The sequence below is a fragment of the Leopardus geoffroyi genome, chromosome D1 (assembly GCF_018350155.1).
Source record: "Leopardus geoffroyi isolate Oge1 chromosome D1, O.geoffroyi_Oge1_pat1.0, whole genome shotgun sequence".
Lineage (NCBI taxonomy): Eukaryota > Metazoa > Chordata > Mammalia > Carnivora > Felidae > Leopardus > Leopardus geoffroyi.
Genome location: NC_059329.1, coordinates 9,912,361 through 9,925,583, shown reverse-complemented (window position 1 = coordinate 9,925,583; position 13,223 = coordinate 9,912,361). Strand labels below are relative to the sequence as shown.

Here is a 13,223-nt window from a genome sequence, read left to right as displayed (position 1 = left end):
GACCTACTAAAACAAATATTTTAACAATTTCTTATTAACAAACATTAAGTTAAAAAAAGCAAAAGTCAAAAAGTGTGTGCATAATTTAATCTTAAATATGTAAGTAATATACATATAAAAAGGCTAGAAGAAAATTCTACATTCTAAAATATTAACATTGACGGCTTCTGGATGGAAGCATTATTGTTTTTTTTTTTTAAATCATGGTTTGCAATATTTCTTAAATGCTCTATAATTGTCATGAATTATTTCTATAACAAACATTTAAATCTTTTAAACAATGCATATATTCTAATTGCTATAATTTTCAATAAAATCTTCCTGATTTTATTAGTAATGAATCAAGGGAGCTAGAATTTCCACAAGAAGGGGTAGCAAGAGAAGAAAGCAAATATATGACAATTTTGTTCCAGGATCTGAGTCCTGATGGAGAAACCCCAGTTGTAGAACTGTACTAAAATTCCACTAATGTCATCACACTCCTTTCAACAGTACACCAGAAACTTACAGAGGGCTCTGTGGGCAGCAGGGAGTTACAGAGTCTCCTAACCACTTGAGTCCCCATCTTCAGAGTGCCTAGAAAAGCCGGATCAGGGCCACCTTAAAATAGGAAGAGGGAGAATGTGCAAAAATACAGAACAGGAAAAAAAACATTCCAAAGATAAACCAATCTATTAGGGTCAGGCTCCTGCTCCAAATCTACCAACATATGCCATCTAGAAGTTTCAGAAATAGTACCCTGGTTAGTAAGAAATCCAGCCAAAGATACTGTAATCACAACAGGGCTATCACAAGGGCATTTTAAAAACTACCCGCTTAGGCTTAATAGTAATAAAGTAAAGAGCAATGCTTCCCTATCAGTCAAGCAAGGATGCATTTTCCCTCCTCCCTATGTTTATCAGTCAACGATCATAGGAAGGATTCTGAAGACAATCAGGACAAACACTGGGAGCTCAGCTTCTGCCATGCACTTCTATTCACCCTCAGGAATTCCGTTTTAACGTAGAAAGGCCGCATTTATATTTTAAGGCAGAAATGTTTTACGTAGTACTTTAAGTTTACAAAGTCTTATCACCTACATTGTCACATTTGACCGTCATGGTAAGTTACCGTTGGAAATAAAGTTCACTTTATTGCCCCCCAGTTAATAGTAGCAGGCTAGGGAGTTGCTCTGCCAATTAGTGATGAAGTTTTCTAGTCACTTCTTCTGAATCCACTTGCACTAGGTCTGTGCCAGAGAACAGGGTGGGAAAATGATGATACTGATGATAATGGCAGCCGATATTTGATTACATACTATGTACTGTTCCAAGTGCTTTTTAATTACAAACATTCTACATAGTTGGTACTATTATTTAACAACTCTCTCGTGCTGTGCTTCCATTCTCAGTACTGTGTCAGTCTTAAGGAATCATCCCTCTCGGGGATAAACTGAAGGGCATTGGTATTTGGGCAGGATGGCGTACAGACTGAAAGGGGATTTGCATTACTACTCGGGTCTCCAAGCTCTCAAAGTCTGAATCAGGAACGGCACCCTAAGAACCTGTAAGGCTTAGAGCGGTTCAGAACCTGAAACTTCCGCCTCCTTCTCCTCAACGCCCCCCTCCCCCCTCCCAGCCGCCTCCATCTCACGCCTCCGTGTGTCCCCATTTCTGATCTGGAAGCTCAACCAGTGGTAATTCTATTTCCCAGGCACCTCCCACCTTTTACCACCTACCTCTTAACTCATCGGTCCGTCTGGTTCAACATCTCTGTCCCCAGCCCTTCTGAGCACGGCCTGCTGCAGCTGCAGGGCCGCCGCCGCCGCGTTCCCGCTGCCATGGTGACGCGGAGGCCGGGCCCGACCTGGCCCCGCCCACCACCGGCCAGCGCGAGCCAGCCCCAGTTTACCTGGGCCCCGCCCCCTGCCTGTCCGACCCCGCCTCCTAACGTCCCCGACCACAACCCCCGGCGGGTCTTGACCCCGCCCCTTGCCTTCCGGACAGGCTTCCTGCGGCCCGAGCCAGCCCCGCCTCCTGATTGCCAGGATCCCGCCCAGAGAGCGCCCCCCTTGCGCAGATGAGAGCCCGCCTCCTGGGCGTGCAAACCTCATCCCAGCTCGGGCTCAGCCAAGGCCTGTGGAGTAGGGCGCTAAGGGTCTGGATTTCCCCGCCGCCCTTAGGCTAAGCGACACCTGCTGCACTTACGTAGAGCCCGCAGACCCCCACCCCGCAACAGGCACCAGGCATGTTCCTTATGCGATTTATTGATCCCAGAGACTTTGCACCTGCGAGAGCCTACGGTCCAGCCAAAGGGAGTTTCCGGGTCATGCAGTGCTGTCAGTGACTTGAAATACGTGTAACCGGTGGTCATGGAATTGCTTCCTCCACGCCTCACCCCTGCCCTCGTTTGTCTTTTTTAGGTTCTGAGACCTTTGACCCAACCATTGAGGGAATTGCCCAAGCCAGCCCTGGGGGCTGGTATGAGAACTCAGAATGCTTTTCCAGAGCACTTCTTCTTCAGCTTTAGATTTAAGGTGTATAAAAGAGACACCATTAAATTAAGCCTAACAAAATCAACTTAAGTGCTGAGGTAACCTGTTCTTCCTTCACTTTTCTTGAAAGCAAGAGCAAAGGTAGGGGTCAAAAAATTTTTGGCTTGCTCCACCTAGTCCCTCCTTTTGTGGAACTCCATCCGCCCCTAACCAGCCCCGAAACAACTCCAAGCTCACGGTGGCAAATTAAAGGTAGGCCTAGAGGAGAGATCAAGAATGCGGGACTCTCACTGGGGTTCTGGAGTTAAGTTTAAAACGTAGCAGCCATCTCTGGGCCACCAGCCAATTCCCCAAAGCAGAAGTCTCCCCACAGGAGTAGTGGTGAAATGACGGAAACAGGCCCTTCCTCCCCAAGGCTCACACCAGGGTGCCGTTCTTGCTGTCGTAGCGGGGCGTGGCCTGGGGGAAGCGAAGGGTTGCATATTCTGTAGCATTTTCTGACTGAAGATGCTTCACTTCCAGAGCAGAGCGTGGCTGGGTACAGCTGTACACTTGAATGTCTGCATAATGTAAGCTGTTCTCCTTCAAACTAAGGCCTCGACTCCTCTCCTGAGACGCAGGCTTCTCTAACACCTGCTCATACATACGTCCTGTTGTGTCACGGGCCTGCAAGAAATTGACAGCATTAAGGGAGGTACTTGGCTTGCTTTTGCCCCTCATCTGCAAAGCAGGGTCAGCTATACTGATGTCCCCTTGCTCTGCTCCTTTGTAGGGCAGAACCAGCAAGTTCTGGTTCAAGATGACCCAGATGCATCCCAGGGTGAAAAAGCGGGAACCTCAGATCCTATATCTGAACAGCCCCCTGGAAGGGACGGGGGCCTGTCATTACCTTGGTGCCATTCTGCTGCTGCTGCTGCTGCTGCTTCAATGTCCGTCTTGCTTGGCTTTCTGAGAGGCAGAAATCCACCTTAAATCCATTATCTCTTGAGCTGCCTGAGCTTGCCCTCTTTGAATGTCTGTTAAACTATTATAGCGGGCTTCTAACTAATCCCCCTGCCTCTGGGTTCACCCCTTTCACTGCTACCATCCCCACATCCAAACTCCTTTCACACTCGGCCACTGATATCTTCCATCCTCAGTTTTCACCCACCCCTAACACAGTTCAACAAATATATGCTGAGAGCCTGTTGTATGCTGGGCTGTGACCCATTCTGGGCATTGAAGGATGAGCAGGCTATTTTCTCTGCCTCAGGGAGCTTACTGTCTGCTGGAGGAGAGAATCATACAGACTATTACAGTGCAAAGTGTGAGTGCTCGGCTACACCAAACAGTTGGTCACTTTCAATCAAGTCAGTCTCTTTCTCCTTCCTCCCTCCCCTTCTCCTTTCCTTCCTTCCTACCTTCCCTCTACATGAGATAATTGCACTGCCTGAAATACCCTTTCCTCTGCTCCTCCTCCAGCCTGAGAATTTGCTATTATTCCTTCGACATTGGTGTTTTCCCTCATTCTCCCATGGTGTGAGTATGAGTCTATTACAGCACTAGTAGACTACATTGCAGTTCTTGTTTATGTGTGAACAAGTCTCTCAGACTTGATTTGCAGCTCTTCTTGTGCTCCTCTGCCTCCTTGGGACCCAGCAGCGCACCTCATATACACTGTAAGTGTTCAGTTAATTTTTGCTGGGTGAATGAAAGAATGAACAACCAAGCTTGCCACTCTAAGATAACAGAAAGAATGAGACTCAGAATTTCAGAGCTGATCTGGGACCCAGTAACCAAAAGATTTTCTCTGGTGTACTGTCTCCCTTTATCCCTTCCAAGGCTGTGACTCCTTTTCATTCTTATGCCCTTTCCAGAAACACTGGTTCTAGTACTTTCTCTTCTCTAATTTGACCACACCAAGCCCCCGCCCCCAAAGCCCAGTTACCCATTTTCTTTTTCCTCTGGGAAGTTGATGGGCAGCTCCTGTGAAGTGAAACACAGATCACCCACGTGTAAGAGTCCTGGCCTCTCTCTTCCCACCTTTATCATTTGTTCTGTGCCTCCTTAACACTCTGGGATGACCTTCCCTCACTTCCCTCTAACAACGATTCACCCTGAGCCAGCCAGAAAGTGTTTATCAAGGGTACCACATCTCTCCCACAAGGATGGCTCTGGAAGGTGGAGTGGTACAACTGACATAACCAAACCCAAAATACAGCCTCAGGCAATCAGGCACAACACGCCAGGGATATAGCTGGGTTGAGGGCTATTCTGGGATTGTCTAACAGGCTAATCCCAGCAGAGGGTAAGGGAAAACTGCCAAAAAATGGGATATTCCTGGATTCAGAGACCCTCTTGCTACAGCACTCAGTGTTTTATTATTTTTCTTGTTCCACAGTCTCTGCTAACATAGGGTTCCCATTCTGGGAGTCACAGAAGCTGCCACAACCAGGGTTAACTAGTTAGGACCCCTCCAAGCCCTTTCCTAACAGGCAATCTCCCTCCCTGTTTCCATGTCCTTGTTTTTAATTAACAGAGAAAGTGAGAGATATTTAACCTTTAACATCCACAGCACAGGGAGCTCTGAATTTGGTGAGTGACTCAGCTCCCCTGCCCTTGCTGCAGGACAGACCTCATTTCTGAGCCCCTGGGGTCTCTAGTGGAGCCAGGGTGTCTACGTGATTGTCAACTGTTTGATGGCCAGAGAAAAACACTTGTCTGAGGAAATAGGCTGAATAGTTTGAAGCTTACTCCGGATGCTTTTTCTTGCTAGTACATTTCCAACTCTCACCAGCGCCAACCCTATCTGTTGACCTCTGTCTCCCTAATGAAATTTCCTTCTTTTGCTAACTAAATAGAAAAAGAGAGAGAGAGAGGGAAGCTTCTAAATCATGTCCATTTTACTGCTGTGGAAAAATCAGGATTTTCCCACACTTCTGACAGAGTTTTTTGTTTTGGTGTGGCTTTTGGTTTTAATGCAGCTTGGTGAGTTGAGAGCAGATAGAGTCACCATCTGAACTTTACAGGTGGTTCAGAAGAAAAAAACTATGAAACCACTTCTAGGTCTTTCTACTTCTATTTTCTGCTTCTGCCACTTCAGCTCTTCCTCTTTTTTTTTTTTTTATATTTTTGTTATTAATTTATTTTTTACCTCTGCCTGGTCATAGCCTTATCTTAGCCTCTAATTCTTTCCCCCTTGTTGCTACTGTTCTCCTACTTACTTCTACTTAAATGGATGAAGAGAATATAAATTTTAAAGTCACAGATTTGGGTGACCCAATTTTAGTGAACAGAGCCTTTTCCCAAGTTGGATACTATATAATGCCTGGACACAACCTAAATGGAATATTCAGTTAGACTCACAGTTGACAGGATTTTATTTTTAGCTCGGAATTCAGGAAACTAAATGGGCACTCTCCTGTATTGGTAGTATGAAAAAAAATGACTCAATTTTCCAAGAATGCAATTGACAAGAAGTATAAGGAGGCTTAAACATAAAATGTGTATCCTCTGATGTAGCAATTCCATATCCTAAGAAATAATTAGGTGCAAATACGGATGCTCATTGTAGCATTATTTACAATTGCAAAAAATAGGAAATACCCTAAATGTCCAACATCGGGAAATGACTACATAAATGGCATCTTCTATAAATGGAACATTGTACATCCACTTAAGAAAGATGTGCAAGAGGGTGCCTGGGTGACTCAGTTGGTTAAGTGTCTGACTATGGCTCAGGTTGTGATCTTGTGGTTTGGGGGTTTAAGCCCCTCATTGGGATTCTGTGTGTGTGTGTGTGTGTGTGTGTGTGTGTGTGTCTGCATCCCCCACCCTCCTGCTCACACTCTGTCTCCCTCTTTCTCAAAAATTTGGAAAAAAAAAAAAAAAAAAAAGAAAGATGTTGGAAGAACACCCAATAGCATGGAAAATCTTAATCTTTGTCAAGTTAGTAAAAAGATAATAATGTTTTGGGATGAAACCTATGCACATAAACATTTCAGAAGGATTGCATGGAGGTGATCTTTCTGAGTCACTGTGCAGGTTGGGGTGGGCTGAGCAGGAGCGGGACGGGGTCCTGTGCCCAGATGTTTCCAACTCTTGTTAAAAATGTTTGGGTCCCCACGAAGCCCTACTATACCCAATTTTACCAGGATATTTGGGTAGGAATGGGGTGCATAGGCTTCATCGTTTATAAGACCAGGGTAAATGAAGTAAAGCTTTGAAAGCTTCCAGTCCCGCACCTGCTCATGGTTATCATTAACCCACTTTACTTAGAGTACACGTCAGGTGGAGCTTCGGTCTGGCTGTAAATCTCAGCAAACTGTTAGATGGGAACATGAAGCATTGCTGCACACTTGTGGACGTGTGGTTTCCTTTGTGGCATGAATAAATGTAACTGTGAGGTGCAAAAAAAAAAAAAAAAAAAAAAGAAAGAAAGAAAGAAAGAAAGAAAGGAGAGGATTACATGGAAATATACTAAAATGTTTCTGTCATTTATGACTGCTATAAATATATTTAGTATATTTATGGTTGCTTCTTATTTCCTGCTCTTTGATACTTTCCAAATTTTCTGTGGTGAATGTATTACTTTTGTAATCAGAAAATAATAATAATAATAATGATAAATTTAAAATAAAAATCTTTTTAGTTGTCATACTATCAGTCTCTGTAAGTTTATTGAGATAATGAGAAACAGAGGGAAACAACATTTATCTACTTAAAATATCTACTAATATTGATCTACTTAAAATATCTACTAATATTTTAAGAGGAAAAAAGTATATTTTGGTTAGAATATCGGGGGGGGGGGGTAGTGTTTCTAGCCAGGCTCTAGCGCCAGACTGATGTTATCAGATTAGCTGTGTGAATTTCAGCAAGTTTTTAGCTTAATCAGGCTTTCATTTTCTTATTAATAAGGATAATAACAGAACCTAAACCCCATGGATTGTCATAAGAATTACATAAAATAATTAATGTAAAATACTCAGCTAAGTGCCTGACATATAATGAGCATCAGTGAAAGCTGATTGCTATGATTACCACCATCAGAGGAAAAATTAACCAAAAATGAAGAATATGAAAACTTGGAACAAAGGAAGTGAAAGAAGTTGTTATACTCTTTTCTGTAGAAAATCTTATATGTTCCTAAATGTCCTGTGTCTCTGGGATATCTGAGAGTTTAAAAAGTGACTTTTTTCCTCCCAATCCTGATAAAATTCTGGGAAACTTATCATTGTTTCCGTCTTACAGAGAGGTCAACTAAGGCCCTAGAACTTTGGTATCTTACTCAAGGAGGGAGGGGCCAAATTTCCTATTATTGCTACGTCCTCTGCATCTGTCATTATACGTGGTATATATAGGTATTCAATATAATATTTTTTTTTTTTAATTTTTTTTTTTTAACGTTTATTTATTTTTGGGACAGAGAGAGACAGAGCATGAACGGGGGAGGGGCAGAGAGAGAGGAAGACACAGAATCGGAAACAGGCTCCAGGCTCTGAGCCATCAGCCCAGAGCCTGACGCGGGGCTCGAACTCACGGACCGCGAGATCGTGACCTGGCTGAAGTCGGACGCTTAACCGACTGCGCCACCCAGGCGCCCCAATATTTGTTTGATAAATGAATGAGTAATAAGAACTGGACTTGAATCCAATGTACAGATTCCAAATCATATGTGCTTTTCAATGTGCCTTATCTATTTTTCTAAATATAATGATGATTTTTTTTTTTCACAAGCAAGACATCCTCAAGACTGACCCAGGCTTGGAATGTATAGCTAAGAAAACAGTGAACAGGATAAAACCAGGTCCGGGAGTTTGGAGTGCTTACAACTCTGGGAAAGAACAGTAAAAACACTATGAATAATTTACTGTGAGGCTTTCACATATCCTCTGCTCTTCAAACCTATGATCTAAACAACACAGGTCATGCTATCTATATTGTACACATGAGGAAAAAGAGAAGTTACGGGATTTGCCGAAAGTCACACAAGTGTGAAAGCTATATTCAAATATTTCATGGATATTCTCCTTCTCTCCACTTCTACCCCTTTAAACAAACATTTCTCCAAAGTTGATTTCCTTGATTTGAGAGGGCAGAATTATGTAGTGGTTAAAAGTCTGGGCTCTCAAAGCATAAGAGACTGTTAAAAACTGAGAACAAACTGAGGGTTGATTGGGGGTGGGAGGGAGGGGAGGGTGGGTGATGGGTATTGAGGAGGGCACCTTTTGGGATGAGCACTGGGTGTTGTATGGAAACCAATTTGACAATAAATTTCATATATTGAAAAAATAAATAAATAAAAATGATAAAAAAAAAAAAAAAAAAGTCTGGGCTCTGAAGTCAGACAGGCCTGGATTGGAATGTTGATTTATTTGCTCACTAGCCATGTGACTTGGGACAAGTCAACTTCTCTGAACCTCAGCTTCTCAGCTGTAAAAACAGGAGGAGTAAGGCCACCTCCCCTCAGCATTGTGGGGAAGAGTAAACGAGATTGTTTCAAAAGTGCCTGGAACATAGCAAGCTCGCCAATGCTATAATTAATTATCATCATCATCTGGGGAAGAAGGGAAGGGAGAGAAAGGAAAGGAGAGGAAGAGAAGGACAGAGAGAAACCGTGCCAATTCACCATTCCCATCCTGCTCTGGCCCATTCTACCGTCAGCAGGCTTGGCCGTGTTCTCTGAAAGACATGAGCACAGAAAGAGGTAATGCTCTGGTGTTGGCACCCGGGAGGTGTGCCAGGCAGAGGGAGGTGGCTGTGGGAGGTTGGTAGAGAACTAGCTGCACTCTTTCTCTTATTCTCTTGGCCTGCGTGTCCACGAACAGAGATGTTACCCTCCACCCCCTGCCCCTACTCACCAGTGTCTCCCGCAGCAAAGCCGGTTTCCCATGGTGCTCTGTTGCCACGGAGGGAGCCCAGCTGTTTTTCTACATAAAGAGGCTTGTGCATTTCCTGGTTCCTGGTTTAGCTTTCAGTAAGAGCTCCCGGGGAGTCTCTATCAGTGTCAGATTTCAACCTAGCAGGTTGGACTTTGGAAGCCACCTGCTGGAATGATTCCCAGGTGACTGTTACCAGCCAAGTGGTAGAGGAACACACGTGGGCTCCAGGTGAGAGCTATCTCACCTTCGGGATTTGGAGCTGCTTTGAAGAAGCCCTAACTTTGAGCGTCAAGCTTCAGTGAAAAGAAACCTGAGATGGAAAAGGGCTCTGGGTTTCCTTAGTAAATGTTTCTCTACTACAACACACTGTCATTGAAATACATTCTCTACAATGGAGTCAAGGGTCTTACCTTGTGTTTCCCGGCACTGCTCAGGTTTAGTGGAGTTTCACTTTCAAGGTAATCAGTATCAATTTCTTATTATCCCTGTCCAGAATCTGGGTTTGAATACTGGAGTCTCTAGGAAATTTTAATTTAGGGAAATGGGTTCCTTTCATATCCTCCCTTGCTTTTGGAATTGATGTGAGCAGATCACTTTTTTCCACAATGGTGAAAGAGAGGAGGACTAAACTCATTACCTAATCCCTTTTCTGGTCAGAAATCACATGGTTCTATGACTGGAATGGCCTCTCAGCACATCTTGACCACTCACTTCCTCATGTTCAGTACAGAACTACAGAATCTGTGCTTCCAACTCAACTCAGACTCTCCCTCCAATGACCCAAAGTTAGAAGCATTCTGCACTCACCAGCGAGCAGGGTACAGTCAAGCAAATTCCTCCGTAGAAAATGTGGGCTCTGGGAGAATTTGCGAAACCCATAAGGCTTGTCTTCAGGGCTCCCACCCCCACACTGCCCAGATGCCCTGTTATTTGTATGCCCCTTGTGGATGTTCAGGACCCACCACTCAGCCCTGCACTCCACAGAGAGCACACTGGACATTTCCTTCCTCCCCATCCTGTTTCCTTGTGAGAAATGGGCATAATGAGAGTGAGAGTTATAGAGGATTGGGTGAAGATTACGTGAGATAACGTATACAAAGTTCTAGTCCACAGCCTGGCACATGGGAAGCTTTCAGTAAGTCCTACCTATTGTTATCACTTCTTCTCAGCTAATTGTCAGAGGGCAAAGCATCTCACTTTATCATCTTGTGCTGGATCATTGCACTAGCATTTTACTTCATGGCTATGCTTCTTCCTAGCAAGCCCTTCTATGCGCCAGCATCAACAGTATTCTTTTCATCCTGATATCTGAACATCTTAGCCTGGCACTCAAAGCCCTCCAACAACCTGGTCCCTTTTCAGCCACTCTCTCTAATTTAAAGGAAAAATTTTAAGGAAAACATCAAAGAGATTTTATAACCAGAAACTCCAAAGGAACCAACAGTGTATTGTGGTACCCAGAAAACCTGATCTACCTTAAGCAGTATTAATAGAAGTCTACAGTGATAAACAAGGGAATTGATTATTCCACTGAAGTCTGTATCAGTCAGTCCATGACTAGAATAATAATTTTAATCCACATGTTGAATTCCAAGTTACATTGTCAAAAGGCAATGTGTTCTAGAGAAAGTTGTCTAGGTGATAAATAGTTTGGAAAGTTCTAGGGGTACCTGGCTGCCTCAGTCAGAGGAGCATGTGACTCTTGATCTCGGGGTTGTGAGTTTGAGCCCCATGTTAGGTGTAGAGATGGTTTAAACAAACAAACAAACAAACAAACAAACATTTTTTAAAAAATAAACTTTCTAAAAAAGTTTTGTAAGATATAGTTAAAAGAATTAGGCATGTTTACTTGGGAGAGAGAAACTTTAAGAGGACGGGATAGTTATTTTAAAATATCTAAAAGGGGCTTCCAAGTGAAAGAAGGATTACATTGATTTTCTGGACACAACCAGACCTATAAGCAGAAGTTACTGAAATGAAGATTCTGGGCCAATAGAAGGAAGAATTTATTAGAATTATGTCCAAAGAGTTCTGATGAAGAACTGTGAGAAAGAACTTACAAAGTTCCCCATCACTTAAAATGCCCAGAGAGGGGTGCCTGGGTGACTCAGTTAGTTGGTTAAGTGACTGACTTCGGCTCAGTTCACAATCTCTCAGTACATGAGTTCAAGTCCCACATTGGACTCTCTGCTGTCAGTGCAGAGCCAGCTTAGGATCCTCTGCCCTGCCCCCTTTCTCTCTGCCCCTGCCCTGCTCATGCTCTGTCTCAAAAATGAATAAAAATTTTTTTTTTTTAATGTCCGGGAAGAAGTTGACTAATGGTCATGAAAGAGTTTGAATGGTGTGGGGATTTGGACTGAATCAGAGATTTCAATTTTTTTTCTAGCTAAGGAACCCTCTCGTTTATTTTATTTTTTTGATAATTTTTTTAAATGTTTATTTATTTTTGAGAGAGAGAAACAGAGCATGAGTCGGGGAGGGGCAGAGAGAGAGAGGGAGACACAGAATCTAAAGCAATCTCCAGCCTCTGAGCTGTCAGCACAGAGCCCAACGCAGTGCTTGAACTCATGAACTTTGGTATCATGACCTGAGCTGAAGTTGGATGCTCAACCAACTGAGCCACCCAGGTGTCCCAGGAAGCCTTTCTTTTAAATAAAGCTCCCGTAAAAATAACAATTACAGAATAGATCGTTGTAAAGTCATTTTGGCTGAAGTCCAATTAGAATCCTTTCTAATCTCCTTTTCTTCACAACTAGATGTAATTTTCCCCAGAGTAGACAATAAAAGAGCATAGTTTTTAAATTTTATGTTTGTAATGTACATCCTCCATAGTATATTACCTGGGGTTGATAAATACTTGTTGAATGAATGGATGAACAAAAGAATATATCAATAGTTTTTTCTCTGATGCATGCTTTCATTTTTAATAGATGGTCATCTTTTAACCAAGAATTGAATTCTTTGAGTGAGGGTTCTTATCTTGGGAATTCACAGATGCCTACAAAGGGGTACATGAGTGGATCTCAAGAGCTGTGTGAACCTATCCGAATTGTAGGGCAAATGTGAGAGCACATATATTTTTTCTGATAACAGGATCTATTGCTTTTGCTAGATTTTTCACCCGGGTCTGTAACCTAAAAAAGTTCAGAATCAACCACTTTAATGGAAGAATTTGAGGTGTCCACCACAATCTGGTAAAACATATTATATTTTTGGGGGCAGGGGGGCTCATCTGGACACTCCTCAAATCATACACATGCAATGAACTACAAGGAAGAATTGAGAAGTCTGGCACGCACGCTTTCCTGAACACAGCATATCCCTCGTATTAAGACTCTGCGTCCAAAGGAAGGTTCTCTGGCCATTACCACCACACAAGTAATCCTAGACCCCCTGTATTTAGACTCGGATTGGGTGGGTGATGCAGTGATTCCTCTCTTTAGGATGTTCCAAGACTAGAAACAAAAGGTGTCCCCTGTGCGGAGGTTGGAGAGACTTTGTGGTTTGGTGAGAGTGGCAGAGGCTCCTGTGTCTGTGCCCTGCATAGGCATACTCCATCACTCAGAATTAGACACCATTTTCAGCGGACAGACCTTACTACAGGAAAACAGGGCTTTAGGCAACGCTCCCCAGCCTCAAACGATTTCCCCAACCCCTACCCAACAGAGGCCAGACAGGCTGGAGACCCTTGTTTTTGTGTCTCTAATCACCAGCTCAGACAGTGCCCTCTGGGCTGTTTGGATGGCATATCCCTTTTCCCTCCCAGGATCACTCTCTCTTTTGTTGCATTGTGAGAAAATTATGGCTAGGAATTTGATCTGGAGCCAGTGTCAGCTTCCGGGTATGATCTCAGCATCCAAGTGTGAGCTCAGGGTGCTGTGACGTTG

The 13,223-nt window shown here is 43.5% G+C and overlaps 2 protein-coding genes and 1 pseudogene across 4 annotated transcripts in view; 1 reads left to right on the top strand and 2 right to left on the bottom strand.

Annotated features, from left to right (window-relative positions):
* DIXDC1 (DIX domain containing 1) overlaps positions 1 to 2,101 on the bottom strand; it is a 74,647-nt gene extending 72,546 nt beyond the window's left edge. The window contains exons 1-2 of one of the 2 annotated variants that reach the window (XM_045482779.1): positions 1,718 to 2,101; positions 509 to 600 (exon numbers count right to left, since the gene is read on the bottom strand). In XM_045482779.1, the coding sequence (XP_045338735.1) occupies positions 509 to 565 (57 nt within the window). In that variant the 5' untranslated portion in view covers positions 566 to 600; positions 1,718 to 2,101. The remainder of the gene's footprint in view (positions 1 to 508; positions 601 to 1,717) is intronic. The other variant, XM_045482784.1, reaches the window with a different exon arrangement.
* A 124-nt stretch (positions 2,102 to 2,225) lies between these two features.
* CD1H11orf52 (chromosome D1 C11orf52 homolog) lies at positions 2,226 to 9,865 on the bottom strand. Of its 2 annotated transcripts, XM_045482813.1 has the most exons (4): positions 9,316 to 9,544; positions 4,401 to 4,438; positions 3,363 to 3,421; positions 2,226 to 3,139 (listed from the first exon to the last, which is right to left on the bottom strand). In XM_045482813.1, exons 1-4 carry the CDS (start codon positions 9,345 to 9,347, stop codon positions 2,891 to 2,893), a joined length of 378 nt encoding a protein of 125 aa, XP_045338769.1. In that variant the 5' UTR covers positions 9,348 to 9,544; the 3' UTR covers positions 2,226 to 2,890. The 2 variants fall into 2 exon arrangements, with proteins under 2 accessions (XP_045338769.1, XP_045338768.1); XM_045482812.1 differs by lacking the exon at positions 4,401 to 4,438 and having other exon boundaries at positions 9,316 to 9,865.
* LOC123600662 lies at positions 6,312 to 6,861 on the top strand (annotated as a pseudogene).
* Positions 9,866 to 13,223: the final 3,358 nt, after the last annotated feature.

Excerpts from the sequence above, each read along its gene's own strand:
- CD1H11orf52 (XM_045482812.1), bottom strand. The coding sequence starts at position 9,406 with ATGCACAAGCCTCTTTATGTAGAAAAACAGCTGGGCTCCCTCCGTGGC. Across the intron at positions 3,422-9,315 it reads CTTTGCTGCGGGAGACACTG|AAAGCCAAGCAAGACGGACA; the intron begins GTGAGTAGGGGC and ends TCTGCCTCTCAG. Across the intron at positions 3,140-3,362 it reads AGCAGCAGAATGGCACCAAG|GCCCGTGACACAACAGGACG; the intron begins GTAATGACAGGC and ends AATTTCTTGCAG.